The sequence below is a fragment of the Gracilinanus agilis genome, chromosome 5, assembly GCF_016433145.1.
Source record: "Gracilinanus agilis isolate LMUSP501 chromosome 5, AgileGrace, whole genome shotgun sequence".
In the NCBI taxonomy this organism is placed as follows: domain Eukaryota; kingdom Metazoa; phylum Chordata; class Mammalia; order Didelphimorphia; family Didelphidae; genus Gracilinanus; species Gracilinanus agilis.
The window spans coordinates 237,114,629-237,139,729 of record NC_058134.1 but is presented as its reverse complement, the minus strand read 5'-3'; the positions used below and the strand labels follow the sequence as shown (position 1 = coordinate 237,139,729).

At 35.5% G+C, this 25,101-nt stretch overlaps 1 protein-coding gene across 5 annotated transcripts in view; it reads right to left on the bottom strand.

Annotated features, from left to right (window-relative positions):
- The window catches only part of CEP83 (centrosomal protein 83), an 82,841-nt gene that overhangs the window by 25,552 nt on the left and 32,188 nt on the right, over positions 1-25,101 (bottom strand). For all 5 annotated transcript variants that reach the window (XM_044677772.1, XM_044677773.1, XM_044677774.1 and 2 more), the window contains 3 exons: positions 18,228-18,479; positions 14,328-14,459; positions 1,216-1,330 (listed from right to left, as the gene is read on the bottom strand). In XM_044677772.1, the coding sequence (XP_044533707.1) occupies positions 1,216-1,330; positions 14,328-14,459; positions 18,228-18,479 (499 nt within the window). The remainder of the gene's footprint in view (positions 1-1,215; positions 1,331-14,327; positions 14,460-18,227; positions 18,480-25,101) is intronic.

The following is a 25,101-nucleotide window of genomic DNA, read 5'->3' as shown; positions in this document are numbered from 1 at the left end:
CTCTCTGAATTCTCCAATGTTTTCCCAAATAGATACTTACCCTAATACTAAATCTTCACTTTTCTGAATTAGAAAAATGTTCCATTTCATAAGTGGAAAAATAAAGGCACATTAATATCTAATTCAATATCGTGAAAAGTCAACAACACAAAAGACTAAGAAAAGAATCCAGAGTTCTTTTGACTATGGCTCAATATTAACAAGGGAAATAGAATAAAAATCATTCTCCCAAACCAATTCAATTAAAAAATCCATGAGGTTATGTCCACATAATTCAGAGACAGCACTTTAGAGAAGGTCTAAAACACCCAGGTAGACTAACATAGCCCTCTCAAACTAAAATGGGAGAGGTCTATCTAATTAGGTGTAGCTAGCACCCAAGATAAAATGGACTCTTGAGAACTGCCACAAGATGTGCCCAGACCCCTCAGATTTGCTTTGGAACAAACAATTTATGTATGTAAGACTTAGACCAGCATAACTTGGTGCCAAATTCAACCTCCTAAATGATAACTGGGAGTATATTGGTAAACATAAAACACACACAACAAACCTTTTGTTTTACTTTGCATTACCAACACGTTTTCAAGTCTGGACAATCAACAAAATAATAAATAATAAAAATAAAAAATAATAAAAACCCTGATTTGTAGCATTTACTGATTTTCAAGGTAAAAATGTTCACAATGAAAACTGAACAATCAAGCTGGCTCTAGTACAACTCTGAGGATAATCTAGTCCATTGCAATCTTGCCACATCCATATTGCCAGGGTTGTTGATTGTAAGGGAAGGGGAAAAAAACCATGAAGATAGGTAGAAAAAAGGCAATACATCATTTACTTCAATAAATCTGATATGGCATATCACATTTACCAATAAAACAATTGGGCAATATCAGGAACATTAAAAAGTACAATCATATAAGTCCAATCTTTACATGAATCACACAGAATAGTCAGGGTGAAAAAAAATAACTCCTATCACTATATCCTCAAAATAAAGTTTAAGATGATAAAACCAATAAGGTATAGAAATCTAATTGGAAACATTTACAACCAAACCTTTTGATTATTATAATTTAGTACAAAAACCAACATTAATACAAAGTATTATGAAACTGGATTTTGGAATAAAGAGAATGGAGATATAAATCATTTGACCTGGAAACCTGACAACATCTGTAAATAAGAGCAAAAATCATGGGAAACACTTACCATCCACTTGACTTTGGATCTTGTTCTTTTCTCTTTCTATTTCACTCTTGGCTCTTGCTGCCTCCAATTTAATATCTGCTATTTCTAATTTGTTTGAATGTTTAAGTTCTTGAACCTGGTGTCAAGTTGAAAGTAAAATTATTAGCTTTTTTCTTGTTGATGAGAGTACATACACACACACTCACACACACACCACTGATAATGAGGCTGTGCTTAGGCTAACAACAATCCACATTTATCTCTCTCATAGAGAGCTATTTATCTCTCTCATAGAGAGCTTCACCTAGCCCCACCTTAGGAGATCACCTACATCAATTCACCCAGTTCATAACATCCAAGAGTCTATCATTTAAATTTATTTTATATTAAAGCTCTTCAAGAGATCTCCAGAACATTCCCTTACCAAACAAAGCCAAGGCTTAGAAACATTCATTGGGAAATATTTCTCTCCAGTCTATATCTCTTCAGAGTTAAAGACTATGTATTCTATTGTATCAGCATTCTCTGGATCATAAATACATCATAATAATGAAATTCATTATGGAGTCATCTCTTTTCTACACTAAATGATTTTGATTAACAGATTCCATTTTTCTAGTTCTTTAATCTTCTTCACTCATTTAAATAGTTCACCTATTGATGACTCCCAATACTAGAGTCAGTTTAAACAGTAACATATATATAAAGGTCATACCACCTTAGTGTTACCTCGTACATTATGATCACATATATAACAACTTATATGATACCAAAGTCATTTGATAGAATAAGCAGACTAAGTATCATGTCCCCATTTCATACTCAAGGAGGCTACTGCTCAGTGTGGACTGAATCAAAGTCACACACAGCTACTGTGTGATGAAGCAAGGTCTTTAATCCAATTTGAACAAATCCAGTGTTCCCTCTATTAAACAACAACCCCTTGAGTTAGCCTCATAGTTTATTTTAAATCTCAGTATTCAATAAAAGCTATATGAAAGGTGGAAGGTGGGCAGGAGAACACTAAGTACACACAAATCATTCAGGAAAGGACTCTTAAAGACAAGGAAGAACAGAACAGGAGATAGTAGAACCTCCCTGGAGAAAAGGGATGCCTACTGTTAAAGAGCCTGGATGCTCTGAGAACTTAAATAAAATGATGGCTTAAAAGAAATAAGAGAAAAAGTGAATCATTGTGGTCATTTCCAAAAGTTGCCAGGGATGATGCCAAATGAATAGATATACCTATCATTTATTTGCTTGTTTGTTTTTAGCCCGTTACCTTCCGTCTTAGAATCAGTACTGTGATGGCAAAGTATTAGCACATGTGCCAGGCCAGCACAGTTGGGGGGGGGGGGGCTCCATTCCCCCTCTTCCCAGGGCCCAAGGACATTCTTTGCATGCCCCATCCCTCTGTCCATCCACCCAAAGTGAGCACTTCCTCTCTCCCCTCTCTGGGGTAAGGCAGGGGGGCTCTAGCTGGAAGTTGCAGTTTGGGAACTTGAACTCAAAAACATTCACCAACACTGGGCTAATAAAGGGGGTTAAGTGACTTGTCCAGGGTCACACAGCTAGGAAAGAACTGGTATAATTAAAAGCCACGTTAAACCTTGTGCATTAAGAATGAAAAAACAGCTAATTAACACTCACAGGATGTCCAACAAAGATGGCTGCCTGAACAGAAGCAGGCTATCTAGATCTCCTACACTTAACTCTAGCAAAAATCTGAAATTCATATCAAACAAAATGATCACGAAATCCAATAAGGAGCTACAGTGAAATGCACAAAAATGAGCCAGAAGTCCAAGAGCAAGAAGGAAGAAATCACTGAAAAACCAGTGCCTATACAGGCAAATGAACCCAGGGCATCTCAGCATGACCCAAGACAATCCAGAGATTTGCACGGCCTGCAAGACTGATTCTGTGTCCGGAGACAGCAAAAAGAAGGAACTCCACCCATCGTATCCAACCCCCAAGGCTGCACATCAAACCCCAAGGGAGGTAAAAGGCCAGACTTCAATGTGCTTTGTCCACATCTCACAGGAGAAATATGGTCTGTTGCCTTCCTATGCTTTTTCTTTCCCCCTATATGTATCCTTTCCCCATGCTACATCCCTTGTAATACTTCCTCTTCCATTGGGGTACCAGTGGATTAGAGCAATTTATAACTATTCACACTAGCTGCTTCTGTCCACTGACATGAAGCATTAACTTCCTTCACAGAGACTTTAAAGAGATGCTGAACACTTTAAATCTAAATGACTTATTGAAAATGACTGCACAAAATAAACTGAACGGTACAGGGGGACAACAGTTCTGGTTTCTAAGGCCACATATGAATGCTTTTATATGAGAAAAATGTATTAAGAAGTTAAGATTTTAAATAATATTCCAAAAACATTGTTCACAGTTTTCTTAACAAGTTAAAGTGTCAAAATTTTCCAATTTTAACAAATGGTTGTTTGCAATGGAAAGGAACACCTGGGTGTGTTTGATATCTAAGTCAATGAAATTTGGGTAAACATTTGTTGGATTTAAAAATAAAACTTGTATCCTTGTGACTAGAAATAGCTTATCAAATATGATCTCATCTAAAATATATTTCAGTTCTTCTCAATCAAACTTTCTGGTCCTGAGAATAAAAGTTTTGTTTCTGTTTTTTAAAGCTCACTCTAAACTTGGTATATGTACATATATTGAGCTTTTTTCATCAACAGTCCATTATTTATACTTTATTGCCTAATTCTTTTTTGGTAACCAGATGAGCACTGATTTTGCAGAATGAGTTGCTGGACTGTCTAGAAAGCATCCCCTCCTTGTGATGCTCATTCTGCAACACAGGGTGATTCAACTCATTAGTCTTAGACTCATTAACAAACTGAACAGGGTAAGGCTAGCACATAAATCTGAGAGACCAGAATCACACATTTTTGAATCTGGGGGTAATTATTGGTAGCCATTATTGCCATTGATTTTCTATATATGTGTATTAAGCTTGTACCTATGGAAAGAACCTTATTATTTCACCATTCTTAAAGCTGAAAAAAGTTGATTCATATTACTTAAATCTCTTAATATATCTCATTTGTTTCTCTACAAGGAAATTTTATTGGTATGGCACTACATAAATATATTAATATAAGTAGTTTTGTTCTTTTACTATATTGGCACAAGCATTTGCCATTTCTCCAATTATTTAGGTTTTTTTGTGGAGTCTATGAATAATGTTATGTAGTATATTCATATATAGTTTCTAGATATGTCTTCAGGAGAAAGGCTCCCAAGTATTTATGCACTGTATGTATGTATGTCTGTACATGTTTTAAAGTGAATTCCTCTATCTCTTCCTGCTGGGTTATTGGTAATATATAAAAAATATTGATGATATTTCTTACAACTTTGCTGAAATTACTATTGCAAGTAATTTTAGTTGACTCTTGGGGGCTTTATCATCTCAAAAAAAGGTGATAGTTTTTTTAGTTCAACTTTTCTCATCATATTGGGATAGCTAGTAGTTCTAAATAATAGCTGCAATGTGGGACATACTTTTATTTTTACCCTGATCTTAATGGGAAAGCCTCTAGCAACAGACAATGTTGGCTTTTAGTTTACAGCAGGTACTACACACCATTTTAAGGAAAAGATTCATTTATTCCTCTTTTCTAATGGTATTATTGTTTTAAACAAAAGTAAGTGTTGTATTATGTCAAAATTTTATGGTATTTATTGATACAATCATATGGCTTTTATTTTTGTCCTTAATAAAGTCTATTATGTTTAAAGTTTTTCTAACATTAAAGCTAACTTTGCATTCCTGACATAATTTCAATCTAATCATAGTTTATAATCTTTTTACTATATGACTATATTAACCTCTTTTCTAAAATTTTACTTAATTTTCTTTGTGACATTTAATAGAGGTGTTGGTCTAGTTTTCTTTCTCTCCTTCATCTTTCTCTAGTTTAGATCATCAAGACCATATTTGTATCACCCAAAAAATTTGGAAATCTTTTCCTTCTTTTTGTATAATATTCATATGATATTGCCATTATTTTTTAAATGTTTGTTAGCAAACTTTTGTAAAAACAGCTGATCTTGGGATTTTTTTCCTTTCGGAGTTCATTTATGGCTTGTTCAATTTCTTCCTAATAATGGATCATTTAAAAAAATCTATTTATTTTTCACTTAATCTGGGAATTTTGCATGTCTGTAGATACTCATTTATAATTAGTCAAAGTAGGTTCTCATAGTTTCATCTATTCCATCTGCAGCTGCAAATTTCCCTTCCTTTTTTTGGATAAAATTGTATTTTCTTCTCTGATTTAATCATGCTAATAGATGCTAATCTATTTTATTAGTACCATACCCCTGCCCCCAAAAAAGGCTTCTAGAATTATTTATTTTGCTCTTAATTTTGTTAAGCTCCTCTCTGATTTTCAGAATTTCTACTTTGGTGTTTGGTTGTGGGCTTCTGAGTTGAGTTTTTTTGGGGGGGGGCGGGGTTTACAGCAGGGTTGTTTTTTTAAAGCTGCATTCCTACATTCATTGATCTCTGGTAGAAAGAAATTTTCTCCTCAGGACTACTTGACTTGCCTCACAAAAGTTTTAGTATATTGTTTCATTGATGTCATTTTCTTTAATTAAACTTCAATTATTTAACTTGTACTTTCATCCATCAATTCTTTTGGATTAAATTATTTAATCTCTAAGTAATTCTAATTCTTTCTTCAAAAGCCCTTTGCTGAATATAATTTTATTGCATTATGGACTGTCAAAAATGTGTTTAATATTTGTTTTTTCCACATTTATTTGTGAGAATTTTATGCCCCAACTCCTGGTCAATTTTTTAAGGCATTGCACCTAGCTAAGAATATGAAAACATTTTTCTCTTCTCCTTTAACAACTGTCAAAGGTCTACTATATCTAATTTTTCTAAAGTTCTATTCAGATGCTTCATTTTTTCTTATCTTTTCCTGATATCTGAAAAGTGCACACTAAGGTCTCCCCATTATTATAATTTTATTATTTCTTTTTCCCTGATAATTCACTTAGCTTTTCCTTTAAATATGATGCTATTCAGTATATCTATATTAAGTACATGTATTAATTTGTTAACTACGATGTCTTTAACACAGTAGTTTACCTGCTTATTTTACTTCCTCTTCTATTTTTTTACTTATTTTATTTCCTCTTCTATTTTTACCTTGCCTTGTCTGAAATCACAATAGCTAATCCCTGCTTTTTCCAGGTTAAGATGAAACATAAAAGATTTTGTTCTCACTCCTTATTTTAACTTTGTGAATCTTTATACTCTTTTTTTTTTTAAAGTCTGGTCTCCTTATTTCGCTCAGGCTGGAAGTACTACTACAGAGCAATACAGAAGTCTAGCTACTCACTACTGATCAACCTGAGATCTTTGACCAGCTTTGTTTCTGACCTGGGCAAGTTTATGCTTTCTAAGACAATCCATTCCAACACGGCCTTCTCTCCCCAACTAAGGATTCATCATATTAATGCTGGACTTTACACAGACATCCAACTGGCATAACCCACTGTCAATTTGAACTGCCAAGTTCAAGAGATTCATTTGCCTCGGTCTTCCTGATAACTGAGATTATAGGCATATATCACTGACACCTAGGAAATATTAATATTTTGAGTGGCTTTTTCATTAAAAAAATACAGTTGGATTCCATGTTTTAATTCATTCTTCTGTTTTCTCTGGCTTTGTGGGCAAGTTCATACGATTCGCATTCAGTTATGATAGCCAATATTGTATTTCTTTCAATTCTACACTCTTGTCTTTTTTCTTCTTTTGCCCCTCCCTTGAGAAGAACCTGATAAAAAAGAAAGAATTTACTGAACCCTAATTTTCTATAACTGAAGCAATGTGTCCACTTCATTTTCTCCATGCTCTTGTCTTCAATCACAAGCTTTGACTCTTTCTTTTTAAACTTCTTTTTACATTCTACCCTTTAAAACAGGAGTTTATTTTGCTCATGAGCATTTATTTACAAAAGGAAGCAATGATCACCAGGAAATCACACAGCTTGATTTTATCAAGAATAGGTAAGGGTAGCAAATGAACATTACTCCCTCTTTTTGATAGGATTACTATACTGACAGATGAGGAAGATGCAAAAGGTCATTATCAAGGCATCTGACATGGTTTTTCATTCTATCCTTTGTACAAAATGGAGATATGTAGCCTAGAACACTGTGTAGCTAGGCATATCTGAATCTATTTAAATCGATTCAAATTCAGTAAAAGATCAATGGAAAATTAATTTTGGTAGAATATAAAGAATTGTATTTAATCGTGTGATGTTCAATACTTTTATCAGTGACTTGAATGAATGCAAAGATGAAATACTTATCAAATCTGAAGATTATATTAAACTGAGATTGTTAACATTTTGGAAGAGTCAATACAAAAAAATCTCAAAAGATCAGAATCTATGAATATGAAATTTAATAGGAATAAATGTGAAGTCCTACATTTGGGTTCAATGAATCAATTACACATGTACATGACTGGATGGTGGGAGGGAAAAACAAACAGCTCCTTAGCAAGCTGTAGGTAACTATATGTAATAAAAATTCCTGTTTTCATCTATAATCCTCTTTATGACCTACTCTGTATATGGAAACACTCATTTTCCATATACGGAGTAGGTGTTTGTTAAGTCTAGAATAAAAAACAAATAGTTCCAATAAAAGAAGACCTAAAAAAGTGTTAATGGTCCACAGACTCAATGAATTCATAATGTAATACGGCAAACCAAAATTTCTAATGCTGTCTTTGGATGTATTTGAGAGACAAGAGAACAAAGAATGAAAAGGGTAACGGAACTGCTATACTCTAACTCAGTGATTCCCAAAGTGGGCACCACTGCCCCCTGGTGGGTGCTGCAGCAATCAGGGGGGGGGGCAGTGATGGCCACAGGTGCATTTATCTTTCCTATTAATTGCTATTAAAATTAAAAAAAAAATAATTTCCAGGGGACTAAGTAATATTTTTTCTGGAAATGGGGTGGTAGGCCAAAAAAGTTTGGGAACTACTGCTCTTACTGGTCAGATCACCTCTGAAGAACTGAGAAAAGATGTTAACAATCTAGAGCAGTGATAGGCAAACTACAGCTGCGGGCCAGATGCGGCCCCCTGAAATGTTCTATCTGGCTATGAGACATTATTCCTAATCTGACAAATACAACGAATAGGATACAATACAATAAAACTTAGAAAAAGTTGCCTTAGAAACAGACTGACAGAGGAACATTTCCTTTCCTTTGGCTCCCTCTTTAAAAAGTTTGCCCATCACTGATCTAGAGCATGTCAAAGGGAAGGTAATCATCAAGAAAGGAAGTGGACTCATGCAGAGAAAGAACTATGGGAACAGAAACATAGAAGAAAAACAACTGCTTGATCACATGGGTTGATGGGGAAATGATTGGGGATGTAGATTCTAAATGATCACCCTACTGTAAATATCAATATGGAAATAACTCTTCAATGACACATGTAAAACCTAGTGGAATTGCACATTGGCTATGGAAGGGGGTAGGAGGAGGGGAGGGAAATAATATGAATCATGCAACCATGGAAAATTTTTCATAATTAACCAACAAAATAAAAAGGAAGAAAAAAGAAAGAAAAAAGAAATAAAAATAGATTTTAAAAGAATGTAAAAAAAAGAAAGGAAGTGGACGAGAGAAAGTGATGTATAAGTATCTCTTTAAGGGACTAAGGATGTTTAGTGTACAGAGGGATAGATTTTGGCATAATTGAAAACTTCCTAACATTAAGAGATATTTAAAAGTAGAGGAATTCTGGGAAAATGGCAGCAAGGCTCCAAACCTCCGTAAAGCCCTTCACCAACAATCAAGGACAAAGGGCTCCGAGGGAACAAAAAACCAAATCTGACAACAGAACAGAGCTGGGGGATCCTCCAGCTGAACCCAACTTAAAAGATATGTGGAAAAAAAAGAGAAAAAAAGCCTGAATTCTTGGAACTGTCCAGTGGGAGGGGAAAGAAAGGAGGAAGATCCCAGAATCCCCTCCCACACCTAAGGTGCTGAGTCTCCAGTGGATCCTGGAATCTCTGGGTGGGCTGGGGCTCTAGTCTGAGGGAGTGCCTCTCTGGCACAGCTGTGACAAACTCAAGGTTCTAATCATGGACAACAGGGAGGCTGCTGGGGGAGAAACCCAGAGAGGGTGAAAATACCCTCCATCTTGCAATGCCTCTCCTTATCCTTTCTCTCGAGGTTTTGACCTCAGGGCATTTGGAGCTCTGCAAATCAACCCCACCTGGCTTAATCCTATCAATAGAGCAGATAAGAAGTCTTCAGAGGGCAGGGAAGCTCCAACATCCCTCCCCAACAGACTACAATGAAAGTAGCCTTATTCACTTCTCTAGCTTTTACCACCAGCTGGGGAAAATCTGGCCTCAGGTCCCACTAACCTAATTAATCAACAAAACAGAGAAGAAACCCTCCCAGGGCTGAATAGCCCAAACCCACAGATGAAAAAAGAATGATCAGAGGACCAAGATTACAGCCAATTACAGGGAAGAAAGAAGGAAAAAAATATGAGGAAACAACAGAAAAAGAAAAAAGAAACCACAATCAACAGCTTCTATCCAGAAATTGAACAAAGAACAAATGGATCAGAAGAAGATAAAGGATTAAAAAAACAAACATAGAAACTTCAGTGAAATGGGCATAGGGTTTGGAAGAATTTAAGTTCAATTAACTCAAGAACTCAAAATTCAAATAACTCAAGAACTCAGAAAACAATCAACAGAGGCTGAAGACAATTGGGAAAAGGAAATACATGATCTAAAAATAATGTCTTAAAAACCCAAATTGACCAGCCAAAAAATGAAGCAAAGAAGGTGAAAGATGATCTATAAAGAAAATCAGACCAGAAGGAGAAGGATGATGAAATTCAGGCTTTAAAAATCAGAATTCAACAACTAGAAGCAAATGACTTCACAAAGCAGCAAGAATCCTACAGGATATTATACAACGAAAGTGTCCTGACATTCTCGAACAAGGCAGAAAAGTGGAAATTGAAAGAATCCACAGAACACCTCCTACATTTAATCCACAACTGACAACTTCTAGGAATATTATAACCAAATTCAAAAACTACGAGACCAAGTAAAAAATAGTATAAGCTGCTAAGAAGTCATTCAGATACCAGGAAACCACAGTTAGGATAAGACAGGAACTGGCTGCATCTACACTGAAGGACCAGAAGGGATGGAATATAAAATTCCGGAAAGCAAGAGAGCTGGGTCTACAACCAAGAATTAACTATCCAGCAAAACTGACTATATTCTTTTTTTTTTTTTTTTAGATTTAAATATTTTAATTTTTTAGAAAAATTTTCCATGGTTACACGATTCCTGTTTTTACTTTCCTTTTCACCCCTCCTTAAGCCCCCCAGCCTCCATATCCAACACTCATTTCCACTAGTTTTACCATGTGTGATGAGTCAAGACTTATTTACATATTATTGATAGTTGCATTGGTGTGGTCATTTAGTGTCTACATCCCCAACCGTGTCTGCATCAATCCATGTGTTCAAGTGGTTGTTTTACTTCTGTGTTTCTACTCTTGTAGTTCTTCCTCTGAATGTGGGTAGCTTTCCTTTCCATAAATCCCTCAGAATTGTCCTGGGTCATTGCATTGCTGCCAGTACAGAAGTCCAATACATTCGATTTTACCACAGTGTATCAGTCTCTGTGAACAATGTTCTTCTGGCTCTGCTTCTTTTACTCTGGATCAATTCCTGGAGGTCTTTCAAGTTCACATGGAATTCCTTCAATTTATTATTCCTTTGAGCACAATAGTATTCCATCACCAGCATATACCAGAATTTGTTCAGCCATTTCCCAATTGAAGGTCATACCCTCGTTTTCTAAAATTGACTATATTCTAAGGGGGCAGCAACTAATCCCAGTACTATACAAATTATTTGATATAATTAGCAAAGAAGAAGTTCTACCATATTATGACACTAATATAGTACTAATTCCAACACCAGGCAGAACAAAAACAGAGAAAGAAAACTATAGACCAGTGATTCCCAAAGTAGGCACTACCACCCTCTGGTGGCTGCTGCAGAGATCCAGAGGGGTGGTGATGGACATAGGTAAATTTATCTTTCCTAATTATTGCTATTAAAAGTCTTTAAAAAATTAATTTCAACGGGGCTAAGTAATATTTTTTCTGGAAAGGGGGCAGTAGGCCAAAAAAGTTTGGGAACCACTGCTATAGACCAAGCTCCCTAATGAACATAGATGCAAAAATCTTAAATAGAATACTAGCAAAAAGACTCCAGCAAGTGATCATGAAGGTTATTCATCATGATCAGGTGGGATTTATACGAGGAATGCAAGGATGGTTCAACATTAGGAAAACCATTTACATAATTGACCATATCAACAAGCTAACAAACAAAAATCACATGATTATCTCAATAGATGCTGAAAAAGCCTTTGACAAAATACCCATTCCTATTGAAAACACTAGAAAGTATAGGAATAGGGGGCAACTGGGTAGCTCAGTGGATTGAGAGTCAGGCCTAGAAACAGGAGGTCCTAGGTTCAAATCCGGCTTCAGACACTTCCCAGGTATGTGACCCTGGGCAAGTAACTTGACCTCCATTGCCCACCCTTACCACTCTTCCACCTATGAGCCAATACAGAGAAGTTAAGGGCTTAAAACAAACAAACAAACAAATAAATAAAGTATAGGAATAGAAGGACCTTTCCTAAAAATAATAAACAGTAAATATCTAAAACCATCAACAAGCATCATATGCAATAGGGACAAATTAGAAGCCTTCCCAATAAGATCAGGCATGAAACAAGGATGCCCATTATCACTTCTATTACTTAACATTGTATTAGAAACACTAGCAGAAGCAATTAGAGAAGAAAAAGAAATTGAAGGTATTAAAATAGGCAATGAGGAGACCAAGCTAACAAACAAAGCAACTCTGAGGTACCACCTCACACCTAGCAGATTGGCTAAAATGACAGCATGTATGGGCCCTTCTAATTATACAATTCTATTCTTTTATCATTACATGCCCAATTTACATTTATTCTTTCAGATTTCAGACATATATATCTAATCTTACCTTTGTACTATTTGTGTTATTCACATATTTGTTGAGAGATTATTTTAAGGAGAAAAAAGCTTCACAGAAACTTTTTTTTGTTTTTATATCTCAAAGCATATTTTACAAATAAGTAGAAAACTTCTATCTGAAAATTGCTCACAAGGTACTTAAGCCATTATATCATTTGAAAGAATAAAAATAAATGCAGAGAATGGAGTTAGAATTTGCTTATAACACACAAAAAGATTATTTTCCCATTCTATAGTAGTAAAAGAATTTTTATTGCATTTGCAACTGCATAGAATAATTCAAATATAGGTGAGTGGCTTTTTCTTCGATCTGAAAATAACCAAATTATATTTTATGTTTTATAGACTTAGAAAAAATAATTACAAAATTCATCTGGAAAAACAAAAGACCAAGAATATCAAGAGAATTTAGTGAGAAAAAAAAACTAGCCCTACCATATAAAGTAGTAATCATCAAAATAATCTAGGTATAGACTAAGAAATAGAGTAGAGCATAAATGGAATAGATTAAGTATATAAGTATAGATTATAGTAATCTGTGACTTATTTTTGATAAACTTAAAAATCCAAGAACTAATAAAAACTACTGAGGAAACTGGAAAACAGAATAGCAGAAACACCTCACACCATATACCAAGATATGGTCAAAATGGATCTAAGATTCAGCATAGAATACTGCCATAAGCAAATTAGGGGAGCATGGAATAGTTTACTTGTCTGCTATATGGATAAGGAAAGAACTTATGGCCGAATAAGAGACAGAGGGCATTATAAGAATTAAAATATATCATTTTCATTACATTATATTAAAGGTTTTTATACAAACAAAACCAATGAAACCAAGATTACAAGGAAAAAAGAAAATTGGGGAAAAATTTTTACGTTAAGTATCTGACAAAGGCCTCATTTCTCAAATATATAAAGAACTGAGTCAAATTTATAAGAATATAAGCATTCCTCAATTGATAACAGTCAAAGTTATGATCAGGCAGTTTTCAGATGAAAAATCAAAACAATTTATGGTTATGAAAAAATGCACCAAATCAATATTGATTAGAAAAATACAAATTAAATAACTCTGAAGTGATAACCTCACACTTAAAAAATTGGCTAATATGATAAAAAAGGAAAATAATAAATGTTGGAGGAGATGTGGGAAAACTGGGACACTAATGCACTGTTTGTGGAGCTGAGAAGAGATCCAACCATTCTGAAGAGTAATTTGGAACTATGTTCAAATGCTATAAAATTGTTTATACATTTTGCTCTAGCACTACCACTACTAGGTCTATATCCTAAAAATATTTTTTAAAAAGGGGGAGGGAGAAGAGGGGAAGGTCCTATTTGTACAAAAATATTTATAGCAGCTTTTTTGTATGTGTAGTAGCAAAGAATTGGAAATTGAGGGGATGGCCTTCAATTGGGGAATGGTTGAACAAGTCATGGTATATGATTGGAAATATTATTGTGCTTTAAGAAATGATGATCAGGAGGATTTCAGAAAAACCTATAAAGACTTAAGCAGAGTGAAGCAAGAAGAACATCATGCACAGTAACAGCAATACTGTAAGATGAACAACTGTGAATGTCTTAGGCTATTTTCAGCCATAGAGTGATTCAAGAGAATTCCAAAAGGCTTATAATGAAAAATGCTATCAACCTCCAGAGAAAGAATTGATATAATCTGAATATAGAGCAAAGCATACTATTTTTCAGTTTATTTTCCTCCTTTAAAAAATATCTTCTTCCACAACATGATAAATATAGAAATTTGTTTTGTATGATAGCACACTGCTTACCATTTCAGGAAGGAAGAAAGGGGAAAGAGAGGGAGGAAAAGAAAGAAGAACATAAAAACTTGGAAAATGAATACTAAAAATTGTTTTTACATGTAAATAGCAAAAAATCAACATTACTGAAGGGAAAAAATTTTCAGAATTAGAATATTTTAGAATGAACAAGAACTCTTACTTCGCTGGTCAATGCAGTGATTTCTCGTTCAGCCTTGTGTAGTTTACTAATTAAAAGGGTGTTTTGCTCATTAGTTGACTGTAGTTCTTTTTCCACTCGATCATACTGAAGCGTGGCTGACTGTTTTTCTGCCTTTAGTAAAAACAAAATGAATGATCTTTATTCCTTTTCCATAACAAATCCAACTGAAGAATATACATTGGAATATACAAAAAACAAATATCAATGCAGAAGTAACAAATATGTCAGTTACCAAAGCTTTCCTCAAGAAAGTTCTCTCTCTCTCTCTCTCTCTCTCTCTCTCTCTCAGAAGAGAGAAATGATAATAATAAGAAACAGAAGCTAAAATCCCGAAACAAGGGCTAAATATAAAAAGCAGACAAAATGTTAAATAGCCTTAGTTTTGATTTTTGGTACTTTTTTTTTTTTAAGTATGAGGACAATGAGACCTACATACTGATAAAGTAATTGAGGACAAACTTTTTCTTAAAATTTAGCTGTTTCATAACCCAGAACTAATTTACATTTTTAGTTTTACAATTTACAAAGCAATGTGCCCCAAACAACTTACCACTCATTTCATAGTTAAGGAAACTGAGCGCTGGAGAAGGAAAATAATTTGCTAGGGGTCTGGTTCTAGAGCTTCTTATAATTTCAAGTCCAATGCTCTTTTCATCAAAATGATATATATAAAGATTACCCTTGATCATCAAGAAATGGCTAAATTATTGAGCAATCCAAAGGAATTGGAGCCAACAATGGACTTAAAATATAATCCAGTTCAACTTTTGTTTTAGAGATGAGAAGAAAAAGGGTACTAAGACAAAAAGTAACTTTCTTAAGGAGGGAGCAAATAAGAAAGGACTGAAACCCTTATGTTTAGTATGCTGTCTAAGAAGTGTTGTGAGGAAGATTAGTTAGTAATTAAGTATTAAGGATGGACCTAGCAAGAAGGACTGGAGCATTCCAAGATGGAATGAAGGAGCAGGAAGTAGGTCTTGTGCCCTGAGAGAGACTCCATTAGTGGTTGGCACAAACTGTTGCTAGCCCTGGGAGATCTCAGACCTGCATCCTTACTCCCTGGGATCCTGAGTGATGGTGGCTTCTAGCAAGTGGACAAGACCTGCAGAGCTGCACCAAGGGGAAGAGGAGTTTGGGATCTGGTGGACAGAATCTCAAGCACACTCTCTCTACTTGGATACCTTGGACCACCTTGGCTTTTGGCATCCTGTGATCATCTGTGGATTATCGTGAGAACCTCAAAGCCACCCTCAGACCCATTAGCTGTGCTGGTCAAACCTGCATGGAACCAGGTTTGAAGCAGCCTCCCAGAGACTCCAGTGCTGTTCCTTTGGGCCTTGCCTGCTTAGGTCACTAAGATCAGAATTAAAGAAGTTAAGTCCTCCCCTTGCCCTGTGGTTTTGCCCATTAGAGTAGAATTCCCTATCCCACCTTTTTTTAGTTGAACATAATTAAAACTGTTAAAGCCTTTTACCTTGCCTGCTGGTTTCAAAGACTCTGGCCTAGTGGTGAGTTGGGTGTCAGATGGCCAATGGCCATTTTTGTCAGTTAGCAGCAGCTTAGCTGTGTACTCTGGTCTCCCTATCCTGGTCCTGTCTCTCCTTCAATCCAGTGTGTGTACCCACACCATTTAGATTCTATTTTAACATCTCTGATGCCCATCTCTTTTACAGAAGGCAGATTTAGAAAGATCTTCATAGCTAGAAGGCTCAGTGGATAGAAAGCCAGACCTAGTAATGAGAGATCCTAGGTTCAAAGCTGTCCTCAAACACTTCCCAGCTATGTGACCCTGGAGAAGTCACTTAATCCCAAATGCCAAGCCCTTGCCACTCTTCTGCCTTGGAACTAATATCTGGTATTGCTTCTAAGACAAAAGGTAAGAGTTTAAAATAAATAAATATCTTCATATGTGATTGTTAAATTTTAAAAAGGGGGGAGCCCTAAAAACTATAAGAATCATTCAGATATCCTGAAAACTAACTTCCTTGGCATATCACATCTCTCAATGGTATCTAATAAATGAAATTTTTCCATATAATTAAAATTATCAAGTGGTAAAGTATAAACCTAACAAACAAATTCAAATTTTAAAGCAATTTCAACCAAATATAAAGTGGCACTCTGTTTTCATCCATAGCTTAGAAGAAACAAAAGGATGAGAAGGCTTATTAGGAAAGATTGTTTCTCTGATCATGTTTTGAAGGGCCATGACTTACTTTTTCTATAGCTTCCTCAGCCTAGCACCTGGTATGTAGTAGCTGCATAATTAAAACAATTTTGTTGAACTAGTTGCTACAGTCTATTCAATGACATACAAGCATTGGCATAAATTATGCTCTCTGTACATTTAAATGAACTGGCCTTTCATCTTTCTTGACCTATGGCACGATATCCACGTACTAACAGGGAGGTGAGAGACTCACAGGATGCAGATGGACACACATAATTTTTAAATATTGCCAGTGTGGGAATTTATTTTGCTTGATAAGAGTTTTGATTTGATTTCTTTTCCCCCATGGGTAAAGAGAGTTGGGAGGGAGACAAAAGAGAATGTAATAGAAAATGTAAAAAATTCTAAAAATCAAATAAGTGAACATTTATTTAGCACCTAGATGTACAAGGCAACATGCTAGGCCCTCATGGGGGATAAAATATGTGCACAAAATAGGTATATTACAAGGAAAACTAAGGAGAGAGACATCATTCTAACAGTCTGGGGGTCAATTAAGACTTCTTGGAAGAAATGGCACCTGAGCTGAGTCTTAAAAGTCAAAGGATTCTTAAGAGGCCAAGTTGAAAAGGTAATGTGTTCTAGGCAAGGGGAAAAGGCAAATCCATAGAAACAGGAGGCACATCAAGTTTTGAAAATAGCTAGGGGTTCAAAATGTCTGGTAACACTGCATCTGTGAAAGGGAATAGCATGAAATAAGGATGGATAGGTAGGAGGGAGCTTGGCTGAGACACTTTTATGTTCTACAGGGATTAAAAAGCAATGACAGTCTCTGAGCAGACATGATCTAACCTGTGCTTTAGGAAGATGATGGATAGGAAAATAGAAAAAATGAGAAACCACACATAATGAACTCACACACAGATGTTGAGGGAGTGAGAATTTAGTAGCTTCTTTTGGATTGACAAGGGCCAAATACTCACACACAAGAAGATGGATAGATACTATACCCTTACCAGTTGCTGGTGAAGTAACCCCAAATTTAAAACTTGTAACTTCACTGAGACTGGTTCCCATGTGTCAAACACCTACTCACCTACTCACAGTCCTACCCCACCATTTTTCATGAATATCAATTCTGGATAGTCCAGATAGCCAATAACTAGTGGAGTGTCTGATCTGCACTAAGCACCATGGGGTGATGGAAGAAAGACAGATAAGAAAAGACAGGCCAGCTTCTATTTCTCTTGGCCAGAGGTTGTTGGCAAACAACAAATATAGTATTCCTATTGCAACAGGACTTTCTGTTTTAAAGGACCTGAGATACTCGGCATAAGCAAACTACTGAAAAGGATGAAAACTTTTCTCTTATTTGAGAAGACTTCTGTAATTATGGACACCATTTGGCAAATTATCTCTTTTGGTTTAGCAAATATACTCTGTGGCAAGGGAAACATAAATTCACCTCAGATGGGTACCTTGTTGACTCACAAAGAATCAACAGTCTCTCTAACAATGCAAAGCTATTGTCTTTGAATCAGTAGGTTCTCTCTGATCTAAACAAAACAGTTACACTTGGGAACCCATACATGCGTCAGCATCAGAACTGTGAGCCTATGAACACGTAAGCTCTCAAAAGCAAGACATTTTCAAGTGTGCTTTAAACACATATGGTATAACCTACAGGGAAACAATTAAAATCAACTTACCTCCAGGGACCTGACAGTAGCCTGCATCTCAGCCAGCTGGCGAACCTGGATCCTTTGGACATTTTCAGCCTGGATGCCACAGTTCTCTCTCTCTGCTCGTAATTCTGTTACTTCAGCCTCCAAGCCTTTCAATTTCTGACACAACTGGACCTTTTCTCGGATAAGCTTCTCTACTCGTTTGCTATCTTTTGTGGGATCAGCATTAAGGAGTTGGTTGTGTACCTCTTCTTTATCTTTTTCCAGTCTCGTAACCTAAGAATAATTAGAATTAACTTAGCTTTACTTTATTCATTTTTCAGTATCATATAATTTAGTAGAAATCAGCAACTTAGAATTAAACACTGTGTTAAACATAAAATGGTATAGTACTAAAAAAAACACAATAAATTCTGAAAAAGTCAGGTTCAGGGCTAGAAGAAGAGATTTACAAAAATATTTAGGACCAGGCCATCCTGCAATGGATATGTGGTAAAGGAATGAGAATTAAAGGATTCTCAAAAGAATTTCAAACTATATTATTATTGTTACTAGTTTAGTATAATCTTTTATATGATTATTACACTTGAAAAATAAAAAGGTCCCATATACACCAAATATTAATGAATGCACTTTTGTGATAACAAAATATTAAAAATTGGGGTTAGAGTCAGAGTCAGGTTATATAGAACAAGCTTGTTCCCAAAGAAGATATGAGAAAATTAACTCCCTCCCCCTTTCACTGAAGAAATGTAGATTATTTGTGTAGAACATCCTACATATTGTCAGATTTACTTCAGCTAAATGGAAACTTTTTTTCTTTTTCTTTTTAAAAGGGAATCATACACAATATAGGAGGAAGTGAAAAGCAGAGTAGGAAAGAGATGAGAGAAGTAAAACCACAAGATATGTAAATTTTTAAAATCAAGTGAATGTTGACTTTCATGTTTGTCAAAAAAGCAACACTAAATCAAATAATAGTTATATAATAATGAAAAGGTGACTGAACCAGGAGTTGGGATTTAGAAATCTAGATTCTTGTCTAGTTATAGTCTGAAATAGCTACCTGTAAAAAAAAAAAAAGGGAGGGTGTAGATAAAAATCATAAATTATAGTTAAAAAATATCAGTTCTAACTGTCAACATCTCCTTTAAGGGATTCCCAGGCAGGTAACTCAATCTGAATAAAATTTGAGGTAATGTTTTACAAAATATTTAAGATATCAGAATATAATAAAAGAATTGAAGAAAAAATTAGAGGTGATAGGTACATCAAAAAAGGGCAATCCAGAGAACAACTACTCAATCACATCTTCTTTCTCATCTTTATAAAATCTTTATCTTAATCACCTATATTCCATGTACACTGAAGATATCCTTGATGAAAATTCAAGAAATAAGCAAGTTTTTCCAAACAATCCTCTACAGAAGACCATATCTTTAGTCACACAACTGGCTGAAAAGTATTGTGTTTATTAATTACAAAAACAAGCAAAAGGCTTTCATCAGTCAAGGAATTTGTCATGCATTTATTAAGATCATACAAGATTACATAATAAATGCAGAGATATGCAGAAGTGCACATACCATTACACAAGAATGATTACTGATACCAAGCAAGACCTAAAACAAGGAGAGGTACTCTAACCAGATGCTCTTGTTTGCATATGCCATTGTGCTGCCTGCATACTTGGGTTACCTGAAAATTTGATAAGCATACCATCTATGTCTTTATTCAAGTAATTGACAGAAATGGTAAAAAGCACAAGAACAAGCAGAAATAATCTGGGGTACTAGAAACTCACTTCCAGGTTGCTAATGAACTACTAATGATTATATTTTGGGCGTCAGTCATTCAATAAGATCCAGATATTAACTACACAATCACCTAGTCCAAATTACTCCATCTTTTCCACAAGAATAGCACAGGAGGCTTCTCAGTTAAGATGGCAGCAGAGTAAAAAGCAGCGGCTTAACCTTTCCTAACCCACACATATAGGACTCCTCAAGAGGGCATAAAAACAAATCCAGACGAACAAAGGGACCCCACAACTGGGCTCAGCATTGAATGTATGTGGAATCAAGGCATTTCCATGCTATAAGGGGATGAAAAAGCTCTCACTAAAAACGGGAACAGAGCAACCCCCTGACCCCGCCCCCCCATCTACAAGGTCAAAGCCAGCACGCAAGAGTTAAGAGCAAGTTGGGGACATCCATTAAGTCCTTGGCGGGTACCTGGGATCACCAGGGCCTGGACCTGAGAGCAGCAAGACTTAAGACCCCAAAAAGCTAAAGAACACACAGACTTTGAACAAAGACCTTGAGTGCAGGCACGGACATGGATCCTGAGCGCAAGCGCAGACCTTGGGTGGGGAACCAGTGCAGAGGGGTTGCATGACTGTGGAAGCAGCTCCCTGAGACTGTTAAAGGAATCTCAGGTAGAGGAACAAGCAAGGAGACAACCAAGAGGCTTGACCCTGAGAACAACTAGACCTGAGACCTCAGGGGCCTGAAGAGCGCAGACAGACCCTGGGCGTGAGGATAAGGCACCGAGCTAACAATGGCAAACCAGACACAAGAATTCCAAAAGAGAAAGATCAACAAGAAGAAATCTTTAACACTCGGCAACTTTTAAACAGAAAAAATCCAGACAACAGAGCAAACAGCAGAGGAGAACAAGCAAGTAATCATATCCAAACCTACCCAAAAAAATGAAAATTGGTCACAAGCTCTTGAAGAGTTCAAATTTGAGATCAAGAATAATATGGAAGGCGGCAGCTTGGTAGCTCAGTGGATTGAGAGTCAGGCCTAGAGACGGGAGGTCCTAGGTTCAAACCCAGCCTCAGACACTTCCCAGCTATGTGACCCTGGGCAAGTCACTTGACCCCCATTGCCCACCCTTACCATTCTTCCACCTAGGAGCCAATACACAGAAGTTAAGGGTTAAAAAACAACAACAACAACAACAACAACAACAAAGAGAAATATGGAAGAGATTTGGCGAGAGAAGTGGGAAATAGCTGAAAAGGAAATTAGCAGGTTAAAAGACAGAAACTCTCAATTGGAAACCAAGATTAAACAGCTGGAAAACAGGATGGACCAAACTGAAAAGGAAAATCATAAGATTATAACAGAAAACTAGTCTCTAAAGACAAGAATTGGGCAAGTAGAAGCCAATGATCTCTGAAGACAGCAAGAACAAATAAAGCAAAGTCAAAAGACTGATAAAATAGAAGGAAACCTGAAATATATCACTGAGAAATTGACAGATCAAGAAAATAGGTCTAGAAGAGACAATTTGAGAATCACTGGTCTTCCTGAAAAAGCAGAAATTAATAGAAATATAGACATTGAAAGGATCCATAGATCACCCTCTACACTAAACCCTGAAAAGACAACCCCCAGGAATATAATAGCCAAATTCAAGAGCTTCCAAGTAAAAGAAAAAAAATTTTACAAGAAGCCAGAAAGAGACAATTCAGATATCAAGGAGCACCAATCAGGATCACACAGGATCTGGCAGCCTCCACGCTAAAAGACCTCAAGGTTTGGAATATGATATTCAGAAAGGCAAGAGAACTGGGTCTACAACCAAGGATCATCTACCCATCAAAACTAACTATATACTTCCAGGGAAAAGTATGGGCATTCAACAAGATAGATGATTTCCATGTATTTGCACAGAAAAGACCAGGACTAAATGGAAAGTTCAATATCCAACCACAAAAACCAAGAGAAACATGAAAAGTTAAATAAGAAACAGAGGGGAAAGAAAGAAAACTCTTATTTTAAAATTTGCCTCTTTAAGGGCTTCAATAAGATCAAATTATTTGTATTCCTACATGAAGAAATGTTATGTATAATCTCTGTAGTGAACTCTATTTACTATTATAGTATTCAATATTATAGTAATTAGAAGAATTATTCATAGGGAGAGGTTAGAGTACTATATGGTCTAAGATGATATGGGGGTGGGTGGGAAAGAGGGGGGTTAATAGTAGATGGCACCAAGAGAAACTTGAATGAATAAGAAAAATAGGATATTCTATACCACACAAAAAGGGCATGGGAAGGGGAAAGGATGAATACTATTATAAGAAGGAGAGGAAGAGCACATTAAGAGGTAATATTTAAACCTTACTCTCAGTAGAATTAACCCTAAGAGGGAAGAGTAGTTATATCCATAGGGATATAGAACTCTATCTAACCCTACTATCTAACCCTAAGTCAGAAGGGATAAATAAAGGGGAGCAGGAGAATGGGGAGGTCAAAAAAGGGAGGGGAAGAGAACGGAGGGGTAATTCTTCAAAATAAAATTAAAAATTTCACCCTCTACACTAAACCCTTAAAAATAAAAAGAGGAGAATAATAAGGGAGGGGGTATAAAGGGAAGTAAATCAAGGGAGGGGACACAGGTTCCTGGTTTAAAACAAATCACTGGTTTAAAAGGAAATAGCGTAAGAAGAAGGGGTATACACAATTGTTGGGGAATACACAATTGATACTTATGACTCTAATTGTGAATGGGATGAACTCGCCCATAAAACAGAAGCAAATAGCAGGAGTGAATTAGAAAAGAAAATCCTACCATATGTTGTGTACAAGAAACACATATAAGGCAGGTAGACAAAAAACAGGTTTCGGGTAAAGGGCTGGAGCAAAATCTTTTGGGCTTCAAATGAGAAAAAGAAGTAGGAGTGGCAATCGTGATTTCTGACAAAGCCAAAATAAAAATAGATATGATTAAAAAAGAGAGGGAAGGTCATTACATCCTGATAAAAGGTAGTATAGACAATGAGGAAATAACAATACTCAATATGTATGCACCAAATGGCATAGCATCCAAATTCCTAAAGGAGAAACTGGTAAAGCTCAAGAAGGAAATAGATAGTAAAACCATACTAGTAGGAGATCTAAATATTCTTTTTTCAGATGTAGATAAATCAAAACAAAAATAAATAAGAAAGAGATAAGAGAGGTGAATGAAGTCCTAGAAAAATTAAATTTAATAGATATGTGGAGAAAAATAAATAGGGACAAAAAGGAATACACCTTCTTTTCAGCTGCACATGGTACATTCACAAAGATTGACCAGGTAATAGAGCATAGAAACATTGCAAACAACTGCAAAAGAGCAGAAATATTAAATGTAACCTTCTCAGATCATAATGCAATAAAAATAATGATTAGTAAGGGTACCTGGACAGGCAAATCAAAAACTAATTGGAAATTAAATAATATGATTCTCCAAAACCAGTTAGTCAAAGAAGAAATCATAGAAACAATCAACAATTTCATTGAAGAGAATGACAATGATGAGACATCCTATCAAACTCTGTGGGATGCAGCAAAGGCAGTACTCATGGGGAAATTTATATTCTTGAGTGCATATATTAACAAATTAGGGAGGGCGGAGATTAATGAATTGGGCATGCAATGTAAAACACTAGAAAGTGAGCAAATTAAAAATCTCTAGATGAAAACTAAATTAGAAATCCTAAAAATCAAGGGAGAAATTAATAAAATCGAAAGTAAAATAACTATTGAATTAATAAATAAGACTAGAAGTTGGTATTTTGAAAAAAACAGATAAAATAGACAAAGTATTGGTAAATCTAATAAAAAAAAGGAAAGAAGAAAATCAAATTGACAGTATCAAAGATGAAAAGGGAGACCTCACCTCTAATGAGGAGGAAATTAAGGCAATCATTAAAAATTATTTTGCCCAATTATAAGGCAATAAATATAGCAATCTAGGAGATATGGATCAATATTTACAAAAATATAAATTGCCTAGATTAACAGCAGAAGAAATAGAATACCTAAATAATGCCATATCAGAAAAAGAAATTGAACAAGCCATCAAAGAACTCCTTAAGAAAAAATCACCAGGGCCTGATGGATTCACAAGTGAATTCTATCAAACATTCAAAGAGCAACTAATCCCAATACTACACAAATTATTTGATATAATAAGCAAAGAAGGAGTCCTACCAAATTCCTTTTATGACACAAATATGGTACTAATTCCAAAGCCAGGTAGATCAAAAACAGAGAAAGAAAACTACAGACCAATCTCCCTAATGAACATAGATGCAAAAATCTTAAATGGAATACTAGCAAAGAGATTTCCAGCAAGTGATCAAGCGGATCATCCACCATGATCAGGTGGGATTTATATCAGGAATGCAAGGATGGTTCAACATTAGGAAAACCATCCACATAATTGACCATATCAACAGCCTAACAAACAAAAATCACATGATTATCTCAATAGATGCTGAAAAAGCCTTTGACAAAATACAGCATCCATTCCTATTGAAAACACTGGAAAGTATAGGAATAGAAAGACCTTTCCTAAAAATAATAAACAGTATATACCTAAAACCATCAACAAGCATCATATGCAATGGGGATAAATTAGAAGCCGTCCCAATAATATCAGGAGTGAAACAAGGATGTGCATTATCGCATCTATTATTTAACATAGTACTAGAAACACTAGCAGTAGCAATTAGAAAGGAAAAAGAAAGTGAAGGCATCAAAATAGGCAAGGAGGAGACTAAGCTATCACTCTTTGCAGATGATATGATGGTCTACTTAAAAAATCCTAGAGAATCAACTAAAAAGCTAGTAGAAATAATCAACAACCTTAGCAAAGTTGCAGGGTACAAAATAAATCCACATAAATCATCAGCATTTCTATATATTTCCAATACATCACAGCAGCAAGAGGAAGAAAGAGAAACACCATTTAAAATCACCCTAGACAATATAAAATACTTAGGAATCTATCTACCAAAACAAACACAGGAATTATACGAAAACAACTACAAAACACTTTCCAAACAATTAAAACTAGATCTAAACAATTGGAAAAACATTGACTGCTCATGGGT